Raw genomic sequence first — 19939 nt, 5'->3', positions numbered from 1 at the left:
AGTTAGCCAGGCGTGGTAGAGCTGAGGCAGATGGATCACTTAAGTGCAAGAGTTTGAAACCAGCCTGACCAACATGGCAAAACCCCATCTCTACTAGAAATATAAAAATTAGCTGGGTATGGTGGCACACACCTGTAATCCCAGCTACTCAGGAGGCTGAGGCAGGAGAATCGCTTGAACCCGGGAGCCAGAGGTTGCAGTGAGCTGAGATCGTGCCACTGCCTGGGCAGCAGAGCGAGACTCCCTCTCAAAAAAAAAAAAAAAGGTTGAAGTATTATTTAAAAGCAAACACACAAGCTATATATACTCTGTGTGTGTGTGTGTATCTCAATATAAAGCACAATTTAATCACTTAAAAATACACCCATTAGGTATATTAGGATTAAGAAAATATATTTACACAGATATGCACATGTATTTACTGTGTGTGTATGTGTATTCGAGAGATAAAATATTGTGTAATTGAACTGTTCATCACAAGTCAGACTACTGTAGCGGGGAACTCATCTTTTATGCCATCCAGTAGGATCTGTTTGGTTTAAATTCTTAAAATATTTCACCTTCATTATAGATTTGTTATATGGTCTCTGAGAGAAGTAACAGTTGTGTCTGGTTTATGTAGTAAATTTGTGAAAACTGTGAATATGTGACTTTTGAAACAGAAATGCATACTTTAAACCTAGATAGATTCATCTGTCAATTCCCTTTCTCAAGCGAAGACTAATTTTAGAATTTGTGGTCTTTTTAAAATTTTATAAACCCTAATTCTTGTGTGTTTAAAATATGCTTAAACTTACGGGACATTGATATAATTCTTTGAAAAATGAACTTAAATGAAAGTCAGGTTTTTTATAGACATGGAAACTTTGTTCTAACATATTATTTTAATACCAACATCTCATTGGCTTAGAATAATTTATGTGGTTAATTCATAGTTGGGTTACAGTGTTACCAGTCACAATGTAGAATTAAAGATCACTGTTTAAGAGAGTATTTTTTGATTGGTTTTATCTTTGTACACTAAATATATTTATAATAGATAATGTTCTATCTGTTTTGACTTTTTAATTTTAATTTCCTATGTTTATATAATAAACATTCTAGTTTTAGACTAGTATTAAAGAAAGTGAATATAAACTTTATATATATGTTTGCATTGTTTTATAGTCAGAAACAAATTTAAGTAAAGAAATGGAATCTGTAATGAAAGATATAAAAAATACCACTCAGAAGAAATATAGAGACTATAGCAAGACCCCGGGCTCACCAGACAATGATTTTCTCTTTATGTACTCTGTTGCTAGGTAGGTATATATAGTATATACTCTTTAGTTTACTTATTAATAGTTGATTTTATTATTTAATAAATACTTGTTTTATTTATTTAAAGGATGCACATTTTTAATATCAGTTGAAATTATGTTTAGTTTTAGTGCCTCCTAGGATAAGTGCGTAGCTTTCTTTTATTTCCTGAAGAGGTTTTATTTTAATGAAATATTTGCATATATGTTACTAAGCATTAATAAATAGTACATGGGGGAAAAGTATGTTACTAACATTTTGGGACAGATATATACCTTGAAGCATGTATTATATATGAGACCTGTCAAAAAGTGATAATACTGAGAACTAAAACGTTGTAATATGTTAAACCCTTCGATTTATGGAAAAATAAGAACAGTAAGGAGTAGAAGAACTTTGTTTTAAATAGAAACTGGAAATATCTAGCGATAGCCTAAAAGACAGGAGTTTAGAAAAATCGATAAGGGAGAGGAAGCAAGGGATCAGGCATGTTCTGAACCTCAATTTGTAGTGAGTAAGGGGCTCAAGAAAGCTGTTAGAAGTAAATGTTTCTCATCTTTCAGATTAGAAAGGATTAGTCTAATTGTGTGCAATACAGAAGCAGTAGTTCTAAATGGGAATTTTGGAAAACTTGAGTGAAAATGCAGAACCATAAAAGAAGTAAATAGAGGAGAACCAGACACAACTAAGAACTTGTAAATGCATTCTGCCAAAACTGACTCTGTACATCCTTGAATATCTCTGGAAGCATACTTCATGTTTTATCTAAGTATTGTTAATAGGTAAGATTTAGATAGATAATGTGACTTGAAGTCATACAGCAAGTTAGTGGCACAGTAGGATCTCTTGAGTCAAGGTTTAGTGTTTTTTTCAATTTGCTACCTTCCTTTTTCCTTTCCTATGTTTAGCTTTTATAAGTTGTATTATGTATATAGTTAATCATGACTATTCTCTCTGGCCCACTTCTGGAACAGAGGGTAATGAAAGAGTAAATGAACTATACATAGCCTTTGGAACCCAGGAGAAGTGGAACCAGACTTAGAAAAATTACAGCAAGCAAATTAGAGCTCAAGATAAGAAACATTAGTTAGTCTGAGAATGCAAATACTGGACATGGGTTGATGTAAAAGGATCTAATGGATTGGAAAGTAACTTTGTAGTTTGTATATTCCTAGCCTCTTGTTTATCTAGAATGTTTTTGGGGAAGACATAACAATGTGGTATCTTGTTTCTGGAGAGTTACTAGTTACTACATTCTTGCAATAAAAGATACTTTATGTGAAAACAAAACTGAATATAATTTAACTTTGCCAGGGTGCCAAGGTTTTACAGAACTTCCATATAATACTGTGATTATAACATTGTAGGCAATTGGGTTGAATATGGATCAACTCAGTTCTGCTATACATATTTATACACATACATGATCACAGACCTACACACATTTATGTTGCTCATGTATTTATGCCTTTATTTTTATTGGAGTTGACCTTTTAAGAAAATCTTTATTGAATGGAAATGTGTATTTGGAATTTTCCCGTAGTATGATAAATCAAACAATTTGATTTAAATATACTTTAGTGGAAGTTTTAGATCCTCATTTCTTGGTTTAAGTTTATAAGTAACTTAGAGAAAAAAGCTTGCAATGATAATGGGAGACCTACTGGATCAAGACATTTTGGTTTCTCTATTTTTTAGAGAAGCAGGGACAGATGTCAAATACTTTACTAAGGTGTAGACAGAGAAACAGAGAAAATATACTTCCCGCATCCTTTTCTGAAACTTAATGATAAGCTCTAAAGCAGCAAAACAATAATTCTGAAAATGAGTGTATATAACACTTTAAAACTTTATTATTCTTTGTTTGGAATTCCCCAAAATATTGCAAAGCTCTTCCAGTGAGGCGACATTCCTTCTCTAAGTTTTACTTAGTCATTACAAAGAAAACAAAGGCTGGGCATGGTGGCTCACACCATAATCTCAGCACTCTAAGAGACCAAGGAGGATTGCTTGAGACCAGGAGTTTGAGACCAGCCTGGACAACATAGTAAAACCCTATCTCTATGAAAAATAATTAAAAAAAAATAGCTAGGTTTGGTGGCACACATCTGTAGTCCCAGCTACTTGGGAAGCTGAGCTGGGATGATCGCTTGAGCTACAAGAGATGGGAGGTCAAGGCTATAGTGAGCTGTGATCGAGCCACTGCACTTCAACTTGGGCAACAGAGCAAAACCCTGTCTAAAAAAAATAAAAAATAAGAGAAACAGATTGACTCAGAAATTAACATGTATTGAAGGAAAAAAGTATATTGTATTCTATTTAAATAGGTTGTAATTTTCTCAAAGCAGGAAATCAGACCTTTTATGCGTAACATATAACTTATTTATGCATAACATATAACATAACATTTATTCCTAAAAGGTGAACATTAAAATATTTAGCAATATTTGATCATTTAAAATATTTAACAATAAACTTACTTTGAATTAAGCTTTGAAGTGATTTTAAAATGTATAATTCATTAGAACTTGCACGTTTATTTGTATTTAGTATTAGTAATGTGAGTAGAATACAACCCTCATTTCTTAGAGCTGAATTTCTCCCTGCTGAATAATTTTGTTTGCTCTTCAGAGAGTTTGAATTTTGGATATTTAGAAGCAAAGTGTTTCTGGTGAGTTTTATAGAGTTTTTTGTTTTTTGGTTTTTTTTGTAAGACAGTACATGTCTTTTGTTTTTAAATTTTATTTGCATGGTGAAGCCTTGGAGAATTTTCTTAGGGTATCAGAGAAGAAACTGTTGGAAAATCCATTCAAATTTAAAATAATTTAAAAATTAATCAAAATTATTACATTCAAGTTTTAATGTATTTCCAAAATTTTCTTTCTATTGTAAATGTCAGTCATCTAAACAGATCATGGAAAGCTAATTTGGGGGAAGAAAGTTTTCTTTTTTTAATACCAATTCATTATTTTGTTCTTGAAACAATGAATGACATGAATTTCAGTAACTGATTTTTCCAAGGATTTTGGACTCAAATTTCATATAATGAAGAGGTATTGGTGAGTAGCAGGTGGTTTGTATAGAGAAAAATGGAAAGAAAATGAAACATAAGTAACTGCAATGTAGGTGGAGAGACATCTTTAAATTGTGGTTACTCAATAGAGTCAATGTACCTTCATAGGTTAGTTACTTTGTAAACTAATTATGTTCAAAATAAAAGGGATGCTTGCTAAATACCAAATTATGAATCCTTTTAAAAAACAGAAAATTCTTTCCTAAAACAATCCTTTTTTGGGGGCTTGAACGGGGGTCACTACTGGGTTTAAGGGAATGGAAGAGTTAGGAAAAGAAAGAAAATAAACTGCAGGGGCTAAAGAGAATCTTATAATTGGTTACATATCAAAAAAAAGATGTCATTCCACCCCGCTCCCCCTTTTTTTAAGCATCTTGCCAGGTACCATTGGGGATTTAGAAGCTGTATGTGAAATAATCCCTGTTCTCCAGGAATTTACAATTTAGTTGGGGAGATGGAAGTAATACAACATCAATCTATATAACAGAATATAATTTGTTTTTAAAAATGTCATATAGAGAAAGTACTGTAGAACTTCTGAAGGGAAGATGAACAAATTGAAATATGAAATATGCGTAAGGCCTTCTTTCCTGTCCCAGGAAAGCTTCCTGGAGAAGTTAAAACTTGAATTGCCTCTTGTATAATGTAGGCTGTGGTATGGATGAAGATACTGTTTTTTTTTCCCTCTGAGAAATTGAGTAACTTGCTCAACTACTAAGTGGTCTACTCAGGCCTTGAACCTAGACCTCTTTCCAGAAGTTTTGCCTTTTTCACCAAACCAACGTGTGTTTGAGAGTGTGCGGTGTGTAGTGTGTGTACACACATTTGTTTTTCAAATTATAGTCTAAAATAGAAGTTAGTGTTGAATGGGGGGTTGAGAGGACAGCATACTTTGGTCATGCAAAAAGAAGCTGGAGCATAGTTAGAGGGGTTTTTAATACGCATATCTAGGTGGCCACTAGGGTAGGCTTTAAACAGTCTTTCTCATCATTATTTCAGATATGGAGATATTCTCCTTTTTCTTCCAAACTAATTTGAATGTATTTGTGTTAGAAAATATAGAAAAGAGTCTACTTTTCTTTCATAGCAAAAAGCTCAGAAAATTACCACTCCCAGCATATCTTTAGTTTTACATCATTCATTGAGAAGGGAAGAAACATAATACTGCTGTGTGAATTTCAGCAGCTGAGGAAATGTGAACGTGGGACATATGACCCATTTGTGTGTTCTTTAGCATGTCTCAAAGGACCAATTTTCACATAAATGAAATAAAAGTTGATATTTAGAGCCATATTGATTTTTAAAATCCTAGATATTGCTGGATGCAGTGGTGTGCGCCTATTCCTGGCTACTTGGGAGGCTGAGGCAGGAGGATTGCTTGAGCACAGGAATTCAAATACACCCTGGGAAATGGGAAACACAGCAAGACCTCATCTCTCAAAAAAAAATGTTAAGAAATGTAAAATCCTAGATATTATTACACATTAATCCTTTGGATAGGTACTTTTTTAATTTTTAATTCAGAAAGAATATTGCATAGGAGATCTTCCAGTCATCATCTGGAATAATTAATTAGATTTTACTAGTTTTTTTTCCAGTATTCTTTGCAATGAAATTCTTAGTAACATGTTTGTCATCCTTTATATTGGGGGATTGAGAAAACAGAATTGTTCTTATATTTAATTTTAATGAATATTTTTGCAAATATGGTGAAATGTTGACATTCTGGTTTTAACATTCATTCGTAAGTATTGTTTGTGTTTCTGGTTAGCTCTCTTAAAAGTAGTATCTAGGAAATCTTAGTTTTTATAAGAGAATATAGCCATTAATTTTTTTCTACAGATTAGGCAACAGAAGATTTGTGAAAACAAAATGTATTGATCTCATTTATATTCCCTTGATGAAGGAACACATGCTGGTCTCCGCTCGCTTTCTGTCCACTAGTATGAAATCCCTGTCCCTGCTTCCTTGCTGGTAGGTTTTTAGAAGTTCAGTGAGCAATACAAATCGCCTGAAGGGTGGAAAATTCCCTTGTCACACAGATGCCCTTATCAGCAGCAACCAGATGGAGCTCTGAACTGGAACATTATCAGTGTTAAATTGCTTTTTCTCCCACCCTGAGTAGAGAGGATTAAAGCATTCCTTTAGAAATGGGTGGCAAATTTACAGACTTAGGAATATTAATATTTTTAACAATTTGCATTTATAAGTAAATACATGGACATATAATCTCAAAACATTCTGTGTTAAAAATACAACCAAACCAGTGCAAAATGTTTTGTTTTAAATAAAACAGGATAATAGTCTTTCATGAATTCACTTGCAAAGAGTAAGCTTGAAACTGCTTTTTCTCTCTTTTTTTTTTTTTTTTTAAGTGGGACAGTATCTCACTATTAGGGCTAAATGCATATCTTGGATATAAACTAGTCTATTCAGTTTTGGTTGTAGAAAATAAAGGTATGTCTAAGTGTATTAATACTGTTGAAGAAAAATACAGTTTAAATTCTTTATCAGAGTTGTCATTTATTTTGGCATAATTGGTTATTTTACTGCTACTGTTTTTGAATAAATCCTTAGATTCTGCATTAGTTTGATTTTTGAAATGTTGATTTATTGATTATTGCTATTTTGTAAGCTAATAATTGCTAAATACCTTGCAATTTCAGGTGTATGAACAATATTGATGGTTAGCCATATCAATAGTTACACAGTGTATTTTAATGAAACTAGTTTTAGAAGTCCATAAGAGAGACTGCTGTTAAATTATATGTGTTGTTTGTAGCCATTTCGATATTAGTGATTTTGTTTCTTAATATTGATTTCCAGATACCATCTAACCTCTAATGAATGATAACCATTTCTCTGATAGAAAAATTGGTATGCCCTTGTGTTTTATATGGCAATAACCACCTACACAGTGGCTGATGTTGGAGTAAAAATTCTTTCTTCATATTCTTATGAAGGTTTATGGAATATGTTGCAGGTTTTTTTTTCTTAAGGCCTAGTTTTTAGTATGTGCCAAGAGTTGGGACTTTGCAACAATTACACCATGATGTGTGCAATTTTTTGCAGGTATGAATATGAACATATAAATAAGGATGGATAAATTGTTCCCCTTTTATTTCTAAATATCAGATAAATACGATTATTACTGATACAACATAAAAACTGCTTTTGCAAAAAAATTTGAAGAACTTTAATTTTTAGGTTGATTCAGACATGTCAATAAAGCAGATTAATAAAGAATCTTCAGTTTAGTGACTGAGATATAATGTTTTACTTACAGAACGAATTTAGAACTTGAATTGATTCATCGAGGAGGCAATTTGTGTTCAGGTGGTGCAAGCACAGCTGGCAAAAGGTCTTGTTTAAGTAAGTACTAACTAGTGCTAAATTAAAAAAAAATTCTGTCATTTTTGGAAGCATTGACAGGTAAAGTGACATTTTGGTGTATTTCAAATTCTGTCTATGTTATATATGGTCTATATAGATAGTGATATATACTTTAAATGGTTAATCTTGTCCTTGGAAGAATCATATGAATATTTAGCTCTTTCTAGATTATGATTACCTAGCAGATAAATGTGATGCTAAGTGACGAGGTTTATACTGTTTCAAAATTTAAGCACTGTATTATTCTCAGCTATAAAAAATTGTCCTTAAACTTTAATTCTCTTAAAGAATTTTTACATTGAATTAAGAAAATATAAAGACAATATATGTTGCCCACAGATTTATATTATTGCTATTAATGAAGATATTTGTGCTATATTTTGATGTGCATATTAAAATGAATTGAAATTGCAGATGTTTGCTTTTATTTATATATATTCTTTATGTTATAAAATGAGCATAATTCTGAAATCTTGTTTGTAAAGATATATTTGAGAAAAGTGTAACTTGTAATTTAAGGTAGATTTTTCATGAGCATGGCTTTAATGCTATCATTTTTTAGTCATTGTTTAGAGAATTAAGGTGAATACTAGGAATAATATTATTGAATGTCACCATATAGCTCTGATTATTGGCCCCAGATCACTGGAGTTGAAATATTACCTAATGTGATTGGTGTAGGAAATAAAACTTGTTTAAAACACATAATATAGTCTTTTGAAAAATGAATATTTTTCTTAAAATACTAAAAAAAGTATTAAAAATTATCAATACATGTTGGTGTTTTAACAAAAATATGTTATTTCAAAAAATATGTAATTTTGAATTGATTTCAGAGCAGAGGGATGATCAAAAGCACTTTAAAATTTCTAACATAAAAGCAAACGTATGTGAAATTTTAACTTGGTTATCTTCAAAGTCTTATAAATTGCATTAGAATTTGATCTTTTCTTTTGGATTGTCACTTTATTCCTAGAACTTAAGATTTTGGAGGTTATTATTTTTATTTTTTAACCAAGTATTAGTAAAAATTGACCCCTCTATGCATTCATCTAAACCCTATTTCTATTCAGGGCTTTACTAGTATGTTTCAAAGGTAGTTGTTGATACATGGGAGTTTTCGTTTCTAATCTGTTTGAATTAATAGATATAATAATCATTTTAGTTACATAAATTATTCCTTCTTGTTAATTTGTTATTAATTGATGTTTGGCATTGGCTGATAATATTTCAGAAACCGTTGTGTTACAAAGTGTTTAGTGAATGATTTTCTGTTTTAAAAAATCTACTTAATTTTTTTTCTCTGAGGCACTTAAACTTATCTAGAGGCTTGTAAATAATGAATTTTTCCAGATTCCTGAAAATAGTAATAAAATTCTGGTGGTAATCACTTCAATTACCAGAGTCAATTTTGTAATTTAAATTGTTAAATTTATAGTTACTTTCAGATTTTTGCTTATTTTTCCCTTTACTAAATAAGAAATTATACTGTGCCAGTATAGACAGTCATGATACAGTTTATCCTAAATATAAGTTAATGTGTTTCTTAGTTTTTGTATAATTTATTATTGTTCAATTCTTATTTTTCCTAATATTAATAAAAGCAGCCTGTAAGTCATATATATAGAATATGTTGTATATATACAAAATCCCACTATCTTACAAGTGTATGAACTTAGTATTTGTTATTTATTCAAATAAAATTCAAACTTAAATTGTACACCAGGGCTTAAATTGATGATGATTCATGGGATCTCAGTGCAAATATCTCATTTTTTTGATCTTCCAGTGCAACTTCAGTGGTATTATAAAAAAAAAAAAATTCTTTTTTCTAGGGAAAAATCTTCTTGTATTCATATTTTCCTTTTTCTGTTGATTGCTCTTTATTACTTTTTGAAAATCTCATTTTTAATGTTTCTTTCTTCCGTAATGTTTTTGAGGAGAGTGAGAAAATGCCTCACTGATTAAGCAAATGATAAGGGAACTTTTTTCATTCTAAGAATATCACACTTTTGAAATACTGTTCTGTTACAACTTCTTGATGAAACTGAAAATTTGTCTAGTCAGGAAAACTTCTAATAAATTTTGTCTAGAAAAGATTGCGTCATGCCTGGTATATAATTATGGACATACACACACACACACACACACACACACACACACACACGTACACTCAGTGGGGGAGAAGAGAAGAAGATTGTTCTTTCTACAACAATGAAAGCAGAAAATATTAATGGCCAAATCTCTAGTGAGAAATAAAATTGAAATGGAACAATGCCATTCAACTACATCTTCAAACATTTTTAAATAGTCGAGGGTAGTTAACCAATGTCAATCAGAGCAAAACGTCAGTCCTAAAAATATGTGTGTGGGAAATTTTCCATGGTAAAAAGTTACTCAAATTAGCTCACATAGCAGCATACTGTGGTATTTTAATAATATCCTACGTTTGTAGTTTTAAAGTTTGTAAAGTTCTTTCACGTAAATTATTTAATCTTTAGAACAACCATGTGAAATAGGTGTTGTCTCTTTTTCATAGAAAAGGAATCTGAAGTTCAGAGTGATTGCCTTGCCAAATCACACAGCTGGAAAATGTCAGAGCTTGCACTTGAGCGCAGCTCTTCTGACTCTAAATTCAGTTATATAAGACATATCTCCTGCCCTTAAGTGTCCCAAAGGATGCAGAACTTTTAAGACCTTTCACCCATTGGTTTAGTCAAAGACACTACTGTACAACGTTGACTTGGGATCTTTCCAGGCCCTTCTGTGCTAACTCTTCTATTTATCTTGTCTATTTTCTTTTATCAGCCTTTCACCATAAATCCTTTGTTCTGAGCCATCTTTTCAGACATTTTTGCAAGTCCTAGTCCTGAGTCCTTCTGCCCTGGATACCAGTTAGTTCTCCTTTATTCCTTGCCAGTTGTCTGGCTGGTTCCCCTTGCTCTTGCTGTGAGCCATGTGTGTTAGCTCTCACATACAGCATAGCTGCTGATTCCTGGGTCAGAGTTCTAGCCCTTCTCCTTACCCACCAGGGAAGATGAGGCATTTAGGACTTTGTATTCAGCACATGATACTGGTTGTAGAGACTGGTTCTCTGCTGGACTTGTATTCAGCAGATGAGATTTGTTCAAATGCCATGTCCACCAAAAACTTCACTGATTCCAGCAGTGAATTTCCTAGAAGTTCTAGGGAATTTAGAGGTTTGGGATCATATCTATCTGCTGGAATCAGTGAAGCTTTTGGTGGACAAGGCATTTGAACAAGACTTTGAAAGGTAAGTGAGGTTTAGAGTTTTTGTTACAAATTGATATATACAGTAAGTACCACCAACTTGGTTAGCAACATACGTTGGAAAAAGCAGATGTGAAAATTAAAGGCATAACTTTTTATTAAGAAAAATATTAAGCTTACTGTATTAATTTCTTCATTCAAGTGATTTGAAAGTAAATATGACACTCCATAAATTCTAGTGACGTTCACATGCTTTTGACACTTTTTTGGCATGATATTCTCAGTGTATTTCTCAAGTAGAAATTGTTGAAACCATTGGCAATGCCATTTGATAGATTATTAATATTGGAGCATAATATAAAAATTATTTGTAGGTAAACTTTTTTCCTGTCTTTGGGTCTGTCTGAGAATTTTTCTGCTTATTACTGTCATTTAACTAAGAAACCACAGTTCATGTCTCAAATGGATTCCATGATTTTATAGAGAGATTAAAAATGAAATGGTAGTCAAGAGAGGATAAGGCAAACTCTTACCTTGACATTTTCCTTTGGGAAGTTCTGACTTAATTTTGATGTAATCTATGATCTGATCAAGAAATTATGCATAGTCACTGCAGTAAATAATTTCTACCAGAATTTGCTATTCATAGCAAGCAACCCAGCTTAGATCTGTGCAGGCAACTTAAAATAGTTCTACTTTCTCAAAGAGTGAATTTTTGGTGAATTTAAAATTACAGAAAATTAGCCAGATGTGATGGCTCACTCCTGTGATCCTAACATTTTGGGAAGCTGAGGTGGGGAGGATCACTTGAGTCCAGAAGTTGTTAACAGCCTGGGCAACAGAGGGAGAACCTCATCTCTAAAAAGAAAAAAAAAATTAGCTGGGTGTGGTGTTGTGAGCCTGTGGTCCCAGCTACTCATGAGACGGAGGTGGGAGGATCGCTTAAGCCCAGAAGGTGGAGGCTGCAGTGAGCCATGATTGTGCCATTGCACTACAGACTGGGCGACAGAGCAAGATGCTGTCTCAAAAAAAAAAAATTATAGAAAATTATTTTGACATTAATTTCTCCCTGCAGTTAGGCAGCATAAAGATGTTGTTAAACAAGTAATGAGTTTTAACAAAATTACTCTTTAATTTTGAGCAACAGGGTCTCCCCTTTGTCACTCAGGCTGGAGTGCAGTGGCACAATCATAGTTCACTGCAGCCTCGAACTCCTGGGCTCAAGCAATCCTCCCACCTCAGCCTCCCGAGTAGCTAGGACAGCAGACACACATCGTCATGCCCAACTAATTTTTTAATATATTTCTTTGTAGAGATGGGGTCTCGCCATGTTGACGAGGCTGGTCTCAAGGTTTTGGCCTTAAGCAGTCCTCCCACCTTGGCCTCCCAAAGTGCTGGGATTATAGGCATGAACCACTGTGCCTGGCCTAAAATTACTTTTAAGTAGCCTGGCCTTATTATTTCACATTTAGTAGTAAAATTTTGACATTGATGGTTTATGAAAGCCTTTTTCAAATGTAAAAATATCAATTTCTGCAAGCAGACTGAATAACAATTTTGTTCAATTTTTGTTACCATAACAAGGATGGAAATTTGGCCATCAAATTATTATAACGGTCAAAAGGTATAAATTAATACAAAAATGTGTAAATTGTCTGCTGAGACTAGTTATTGATAAAATTTGATGGCTAAAAGCTGATTTTGTGGTATTTGGGAATGTTTTATGTTCTGAAGAGTCAGTTGGTGTGTATTTAGGGCCAACATGAAAGATGCATATGTGGTGGAATAGACAACAGCAAACTAGGAGTCATAGGCATGTGCTTAGGCAAGACATTTTATGTTTTTGGCTTCAGTTTCCTCATCTGTAAAATTGGTGTATTAGACTGGATGATCTGTGTCCTGACAGATGTTCATGGTTGTTAACTCTTACACGCAAAGCTCCAATCTGGAGCTTTTCCCCCTGTTAATTAATATCATTGATATTAAGCACAAAAGGCAAATAGCTGGACTAGGAGTTATACTCTAGGAACTTTTAGAATTATATTTTATCTATAGTCATACACTATAGAATAAATCAAGGCTTGGAGTTTTTGTTGTTCTTTTGATACATCTTACGAATTCAGAAGATTTTGGTATTTTGTTTTATATTTTATTTTACTCTTCATTTTAAGTAGTGCATAAATAAAAAATAGAGGCTGTCAATAAAGTCACATGATAAATAGAATCAGAATCTTTGAGCTAAAAGTTACTTAGGAAATCACCTAGTCTAAATGTTATCTAGCTCAGGCATCTTGTACCTACTATTCCAATCATTTGTGCTCTGCTTAAACACTTTCAGAGATAAAGAGTACTTTTTGAGATAGGTGAGGAGTTTGGTAAGCCTTTTAAAGGATGGTGATATTAAAAGGCAGCATAGTGTAAACTAGAGAGTGAGATTCTGTTCCTCATTAATACCCAATCAGAGGATTGTTGTAAGAATTCAATTTTATAATATATATTCTAGTTTCTATAGATTGTATATCTCAACATTAATATTTCTCCTATTTCAACACTATAATTGTCAAATTAGGGGGTGTGTGGATAAGAAGAAGGAGCAAGATAACAATTTTTAGCTCAATTTTTGTCTTAGTCTATAGCAATATACCATAGACTGCATGGCTTATATACAACAGAAATGTGTTTCTCACAGATCTGGAGGCTGGGAAGTCTAAGATCAAGGCTCCAGCAGATTTGGTGTCTGGTGAGGACCTGCTTGCTTCCTCATACATAGCTGTCTTCTCACTGTAACCTCACGTGGTAGAAGTGGCAAGAGATCGCTATGGGATCTCTTTTATGAGAGCACTAATCCCATTCATGAGGGCTTCCTCATGACCTAATCACTTCTCAAAGGCTCACCTCCTTATACTAACCTTAGGGTTAGGACTTTAACGTATGAATTTTGGTGGGACATAAACATTCAGTCCATTGCAGTTTTTTTTAAGGGACTTGACAAACATTCTTTTGACCTCTTCGGAGATGAGATGAGGAGGACGGAATGAGATTTATCCACATGATAAAGTTGGTCTGTTGAGAACAAAATACATTGTTAATTTGGAGAGGTTTAAGAATGGGGCATGAAAATTTAAGTTAGAGGAGTGGCTTTAACTTTTCTTTAAGGCCTTTCTGAAAGTCCCATGATTTGTGACTTAAGTAGCCAGCCTTTCTGTATTTATAATTTGGGCATTCTAAGAACTAAGTACCATAGATAGTAGTTTTCACTATCAGGGCATAGGGGTCTTCAGATCTTACTTGGCTTAGGGCAAGGCAGCTTCTTTCTTCTGCAGTTAGATGGGACAAACCCTACGCCTATTTTAAATGAGGTGCTTAAATAAGACCTGGATTCATGGAATGTGCCTCTTTAGTAAAGGGGAAATTAGGAGTCCTGAGAACTGACTTCTCTCTTCCCCTTCCTAGGGCTACCTATATGCAGAAACAGAATTGTACCTCTCCCTGCCTCTTATCATCCTAAGCTCTGTCAGAAAGGGAAAAGAGGAGGCTTCTAGTCACTGAAACCTTAAAGTAGAAGGTGAACAATTTGATGAAGCTAATAATAATACTTGTGGATACTTGAGGTAACCAGAGAATGATGTCATAGTGTGCCTGGGAGTGGACACATAGGAACTCTGGGAGGCAGGAGAGGAACACAGCATGGAAATTATGAAAGTACTAAAGACAGTCTTTTTCTTCACTGTCTTCCCTTCCTCACATGGCAGAAAAAACCTCTCCAAAGGAAGCAACACTTCCCCACTCTATTCCCAAACTCCCATGTGTCCTTGTTGACTTGCGAAAACATAGCATACATAGCATACAGTGCTGGAAAGAACACCAGGTTGGAGTTTGAAGATGTGGATTCTAGTGTATTTGTTACCTGTTGGACTTCAGGAAACTAACCTAACTTTTTACCTCATTGTGGAAGTGAGGATGATGGTACTTATACTGACTATCTGATATATCCATCAAAGTTAATGTAATGATCAAATAGTATTAGATATATGAGCTAAAGTATCTTACATAATATGTTATTATATATAATAATGATTATTAAACTTGTCTTTTAACCCTTTAAAATTCTACCATAACTGCCACATGATTCTCTGCCCTGCCTTGCCTGGAGTACTTAGGAATGGGATAGGGAGAGATGAGTCAGCTCCTGTCATCCATAACATCAACCTTCTGTCTCTTGGGAACCAGATCTACAGATGTTCCCTTCTTCTTGGACCTGTTCCCAGACCTCATTTAAGGAGCTCTCTCCCGTCTCTTCATGGCTCATTTCTCAGGAACGTACAGAGGAACCAGTGGAAGTTGGCTTTGCTGTCAGAGGTGTATACTCACACCTATTACAATTCACCTTAGGATAAATAGGTCAGAACCATTTCCTCACTGTAATTATTCAGTTGCAGAGAAAGGGAGATTTTTTTTTTCCACTGCTATGATATTTCAGAGAATCATTTGGCTAGTTGAGTTTTTTTTTTTTTTTTTAAGGGACAGGGTCTTGTTTTGTTACCCATGCTGGCCTCAAACTCCTGGGCTCAAATAATCCTCCCACCTCAGCCTTCTGAGTAGCTGGGACTACAGGTATGTGTCACCTTGCCTGACTGAGGTTTTTTTCATTGACAGTGATTTAACCATTGATGACTAGACTGGTAAGACTGAAATCTTGAATGCAGACCCAGTTAAGTTTACCTTAGGTACATTTTAACAGTGGTACAATTTAAGATAGAACCATACTTATCAAAGTCATTCTTTTTTTTTGAGACAGAGTCTCACTCTGTTGCCCAGGCTGGAGTGCAGTGGCACCATGTCGGCTCACAGCAACCTTTGTCTCCTGGGTTCAAGCAATTCTCCTGCCTCAGCCTCTTAAGTAGCTGGGATTATGGGCGCCCACCACCACACCCAGCTAATTTTTGTTTTGTTTTGTTTTGGTTTGGTTTTGTTTGTTTTGTTTTTGAGATATCTTGATCTGTCGCCCAGGCTGGAGTCCAGTGGCGTGGTCTTGGCTCACTGCAACCTCTGTCTCCCAGATTCAAGTGATTCTCCTGCCTCAGCCTCCTGAGTAGCTGGGATTACAGGCATCTGCAACTACACCTGGCTAATTTTTGTATTTTTAGTAGAGATGGGGTTTGTATTTTTCAGTAGAGATGGGGTTTCACTATGTTGGTCTCGATCTCCTGACCTCGTGATCCACCCCCCTTGGCCTCCCACAGTGCTGGGATTACAGGTGTGAGCCACCACACCTGGCAGGAAGTCTTCAGGATAACTCTTTAATGTCTTTATATCTTAATGATCAGTGTGAGTATAGTAAGAAATAACCTACCAGTTTTAGATTTCTTGCATGTTTAGAAATAATTGACAGAGGGCTGGAGGTGGGTAGATCACGAGGTCAGGAGATCGAGACCATCCTGGGTAACACCGTGAAACCCCATCTCTACTAAAAATACAAAAAATTAGCTGGGCATGGTGGCAGGAGCCTGTAATCCCAGCTACTTGGGAGGCTGAGGCAGGAGAATTGCTTGAACCGGGCGTCGGAGGTTGCAGTGAGCTGAGATTGTGCCATTGTCCTCCATCTTGGGCAACAGTATGAGACTCTATCTCCAAAAAAAAAAAAAGAAAATAAATAACTGACAGAGATACACAGTTTCCAGGATGGTACTGGAACATCTGTTTCAAAAGCATTTTTGATAAGATTTAGACATATGATAACTTTGGTTTTAGTTTCTTTAAGTGGATATTCTTGAGGTCATAAAAATTGGCATAATAGTATCTGTGTTTGTGTGTGTGTGTGGTATTCATACACATCATGTGAAACTCAATTATATAATAAATTTGGAGTTATATTTTATAGAGTTTTTTTTTTTTTAAATAGTCTTACCTTAATGTTGACAAAGGTAGAAGGATTTCTTAAACCTTACTTTTTGGTTCTAGCTAGGAGTACTTATAATTAAGTCTTAAATTCTCTTAAGAATAAACTGGTCTTTCAGTGTTGTTTTCTCATTTTCAGTAATGATGTGTCTGTCTTGTCATTAATCACATTATAATACTTTAGACTTGTCACAGTTGTAAAGAATTTGATTAGATATTGCAGAAAATAGAATTTATCCCAGGTGAGTTGTCGCATGGGAACCAGCATGGGAAGAAGATGGTAGGAGCAAGTAGGTCAAGCACTGCTTTAGTAGTTAGAGTTGAGAGGTCAGTCTCTTTTGGGGAAGTGAAAGTAGGGCTGATTAATTGGCCTGCTTCTTGGTAACTGAACCAATGTGTCATTGTGACAGAGAGGGAAAAGTAGAAAATCATCATGAATTTTATGTTTATATTTATGATTTTTTCATAGAATTGTAAATATATAATGCTCAGCCTACTTTTAAAAATCCTATTATATGTCAAGCACTTGTGCTAGCCTAGGAGGTACAAAAATGTAAAGACACAATTGTCTTCTTCAGGGAGATCTGACCATCTAATGAGAGAGGAAAACATGAAAAATAATTACAAAACTGTGTAAGGGATGCTAAAATTGAAATAGATAGCACAAGGTACGGATAATGCATAAAGTAAGGGGATAATCTGATCTTTCTGAGGTATCAGAACCTTACAGAGCAGCACATGAACTGGCTCTTGAAAGATGAATTGAGTTGGCCTGAAGGACAAAATGATACTTTTCTAGGCTTAGAGAACAGCTTGCAAAGACATGAGATGACATGACACTTTGGGGAATACTTGAAAAGAAAGGAAGGAAGGTTAAGAAATAAACCTGAAAAAGAAAATGGGCTAGCTCATGAAGGGCTTTCTATGCCTGTTCCTTCAGTGGTTCAACAATCAATTATGAGATATTGTGAACAGATTTATTGATTAGACGGTTTGGAAGGGGTGAACCAAAAGGCATACAGCTGAGTGAGCATTCTGTTGAGCAATTTAGGTGGAAAACAATGTAGTGTCAGAGTGGGCTAGAATAGGATGGATCACAAGAGGCAGAACCAATAGGACTGGTAATCAATTGGATATGGAGGGCAAGGCTGTGGGAGATGACTCCCAAGTTTTTCCTTGGATGTTTGCATGGGTAGTGGTGTCATTCACTGAAATAGGAATTATAAAAGGAAATTAACATTGGAGCTGGGCTGGGCTGTAAATCAGGTTAGTCTGGGTGTATTGATTTTAAGGTGCCTGTTGAACATCTGAAGTACCACAGAGCCTTGTGAATTGTGAACTTAACAGGTAGAAGTGGGCTTGGGTAGTGTGTGCAGAATGAGAGGGAAAGAGGACTAACAAAGGATTCCTTTTCCTTTTTTTTTTTTATGAGAAATGTCACCTTTTAGGGTTCATTAGCAGAAGAAGGGCACATAAAAGTAACTGAGAAGGAACCGGAGGAAAGCCAGGGGAGAGTGGTATCAAATATTAAGGAAAGAAGAGAGAAGAGAGTTAAGAATATATGTTAATATATGTTTGTAGAGTGATGGTTTTATGTGGAGACCTTATGTTTCCAGTGTATAATAATCTCTAATTTTAGTTGTAATATCTAATTTTAGTTGTAAAGTTTATAAATATTAAATTTATTTCATATTTATACGAAACATATATGCATCTACCTGTATGTAAGCCCAACTTACAAACATACTATAGATTTATGCTATGATTATAACTATTATATTACTATATAATATACCAGAAAGATGATACTATATTTATTTTACAGACCGTAAAACTAAGGTTAGGTAATTTATTTAAGGATACATGGCTAGTACAGACTTGGATTCAATGCAGGACTTCCTGGCTCCTCCCAGACAGTGGTGCTTCCTATACATAGATTGAAATCACAGCACACTTATAAATGAATTTAAAGGTATTTGTCTTTTCCAAATCTATTTTTATATGTGGATCAAACTTTAGTATTTTAAAATGTGTTATATTGGGAAAGGAGTTAATTTTTTTTTTGCTATTATTCAAAATTTTAATATGCTTTCTTGATGTAATTATTTTTCAACTTTTTAAATGTCATGCATGCAATTGGTAGGTAATACATTTTTTAAAGTTGTTAACTTTTTGATTATGATTATAGATTCTTCTCATCCTGCGTCTTTAATATTTGTCTGGCATAAGAGGCATTGTTGCTGCTAAATGAATATTAGAGTTCTTTCTTATAATACTAAATTTTGAAAACAAAATAATGAATAAGTAACAATAAACAATGAATTTTATTAACAAATTGAAGTTATTAATGGTTATTTGGTCAGTTCTCTGAGAGAGAGAGAGAGAGAATCCTGTACTTTTATTTTAATCATAAAACCCCCAAGAAGTGGAGTGGTAGAAATAACTAAGAAGTGGCAAATCTTGAATCCTATTCTTAGCTTTTAGAAAAACTATTAAGAGTGAGCTGGCAAGGTACTTCCTTTCTCTGGGCCTATTTTCTCATCTATAGAATGAGGAAATGTTGAAAAACTTTTCTTCTAACATTCTGAAATTCTTAAATTAGAATAGGGATTAGGAAAATAGGTGAATGTAACGTTATTTTCTGTGCTGGCTGTGGTTTCAATGCAAAACAGGTTAGTACAATTGCAGCTTCTATGCTTTGGATTAAATTAGGGAAACTAAAATGATCCACCTTCATCTTGATAGGAGTTATTAAAATGAGCACTTTGATCAAGTTAATACCTATATAAAAAGAATGCAGAACTCCTCACCATGCAACTTGAGATAATATTTTTCTGTGAGAAGAATTTAGTTTTTTAAACTTTCAGGTTTTAGTCATTAAAACACTCATTAAAAGTATAAATTATATGCTTAGTAATCTCTTATGTATAATTGAATTGAAGTAAAACTTACCAATCTTTAGTCCTCTGCTAAAACTTCCCTTGTTCTCAGTATCGTCTATGAAACCAGGTTACTATAAAAACTGGAAATTTGGGGAACTTA

General features: G+C 34.2%; 1 protein-coding gene across 8 annotated transcripts in view; it reads left to right on the top strand.

Moving 5' to 3' along the window:
- The window catches only part of UBR3 (ubiquitin protein ligase E3 component n-recognin 3), a 279870-nt gene that overhangs the window by 187841 nt on the left and 72090 nt on the right, over positions 1–19939 (top strand). For all 8 annotated transcript variants that reach the window (XM_033231180.1, XM_033231173.1, XM_033231172.1 and 5 more), the window contains 2 exons: positions 1168–1304; positions 7662–7747. In XM_033231180.1, coding sequence (XP_033087071.1) covers positions 1168–1304; positions 7662–7747 — 223 coding nt within the window. The remainder of the gene's footprint in view (positions 1–1167; positions 1305–7661; positions 7748–19939) is intronic.

The sequence above is a fragment of the Trachypithecus francoisi genome, unplaced genomic scaffold, assembly GCF_009764315.1.
Source record: "Trachypithecus francoisi isolate TF-2019V2 unplaced genomic scaffold, Tfra_2.0 Lachesis_group13, whole genome shotgun sequence".
Lineage (NCBI taxonomy): Eukaryota > Metazoa > Chordata > Mammalia > Primates > Cercopithecidae > Trachypithecus > Trachypithecus francoisi.
This window is presented reverse-complemented; position numbering and strand designations above follow the sequence as displayed.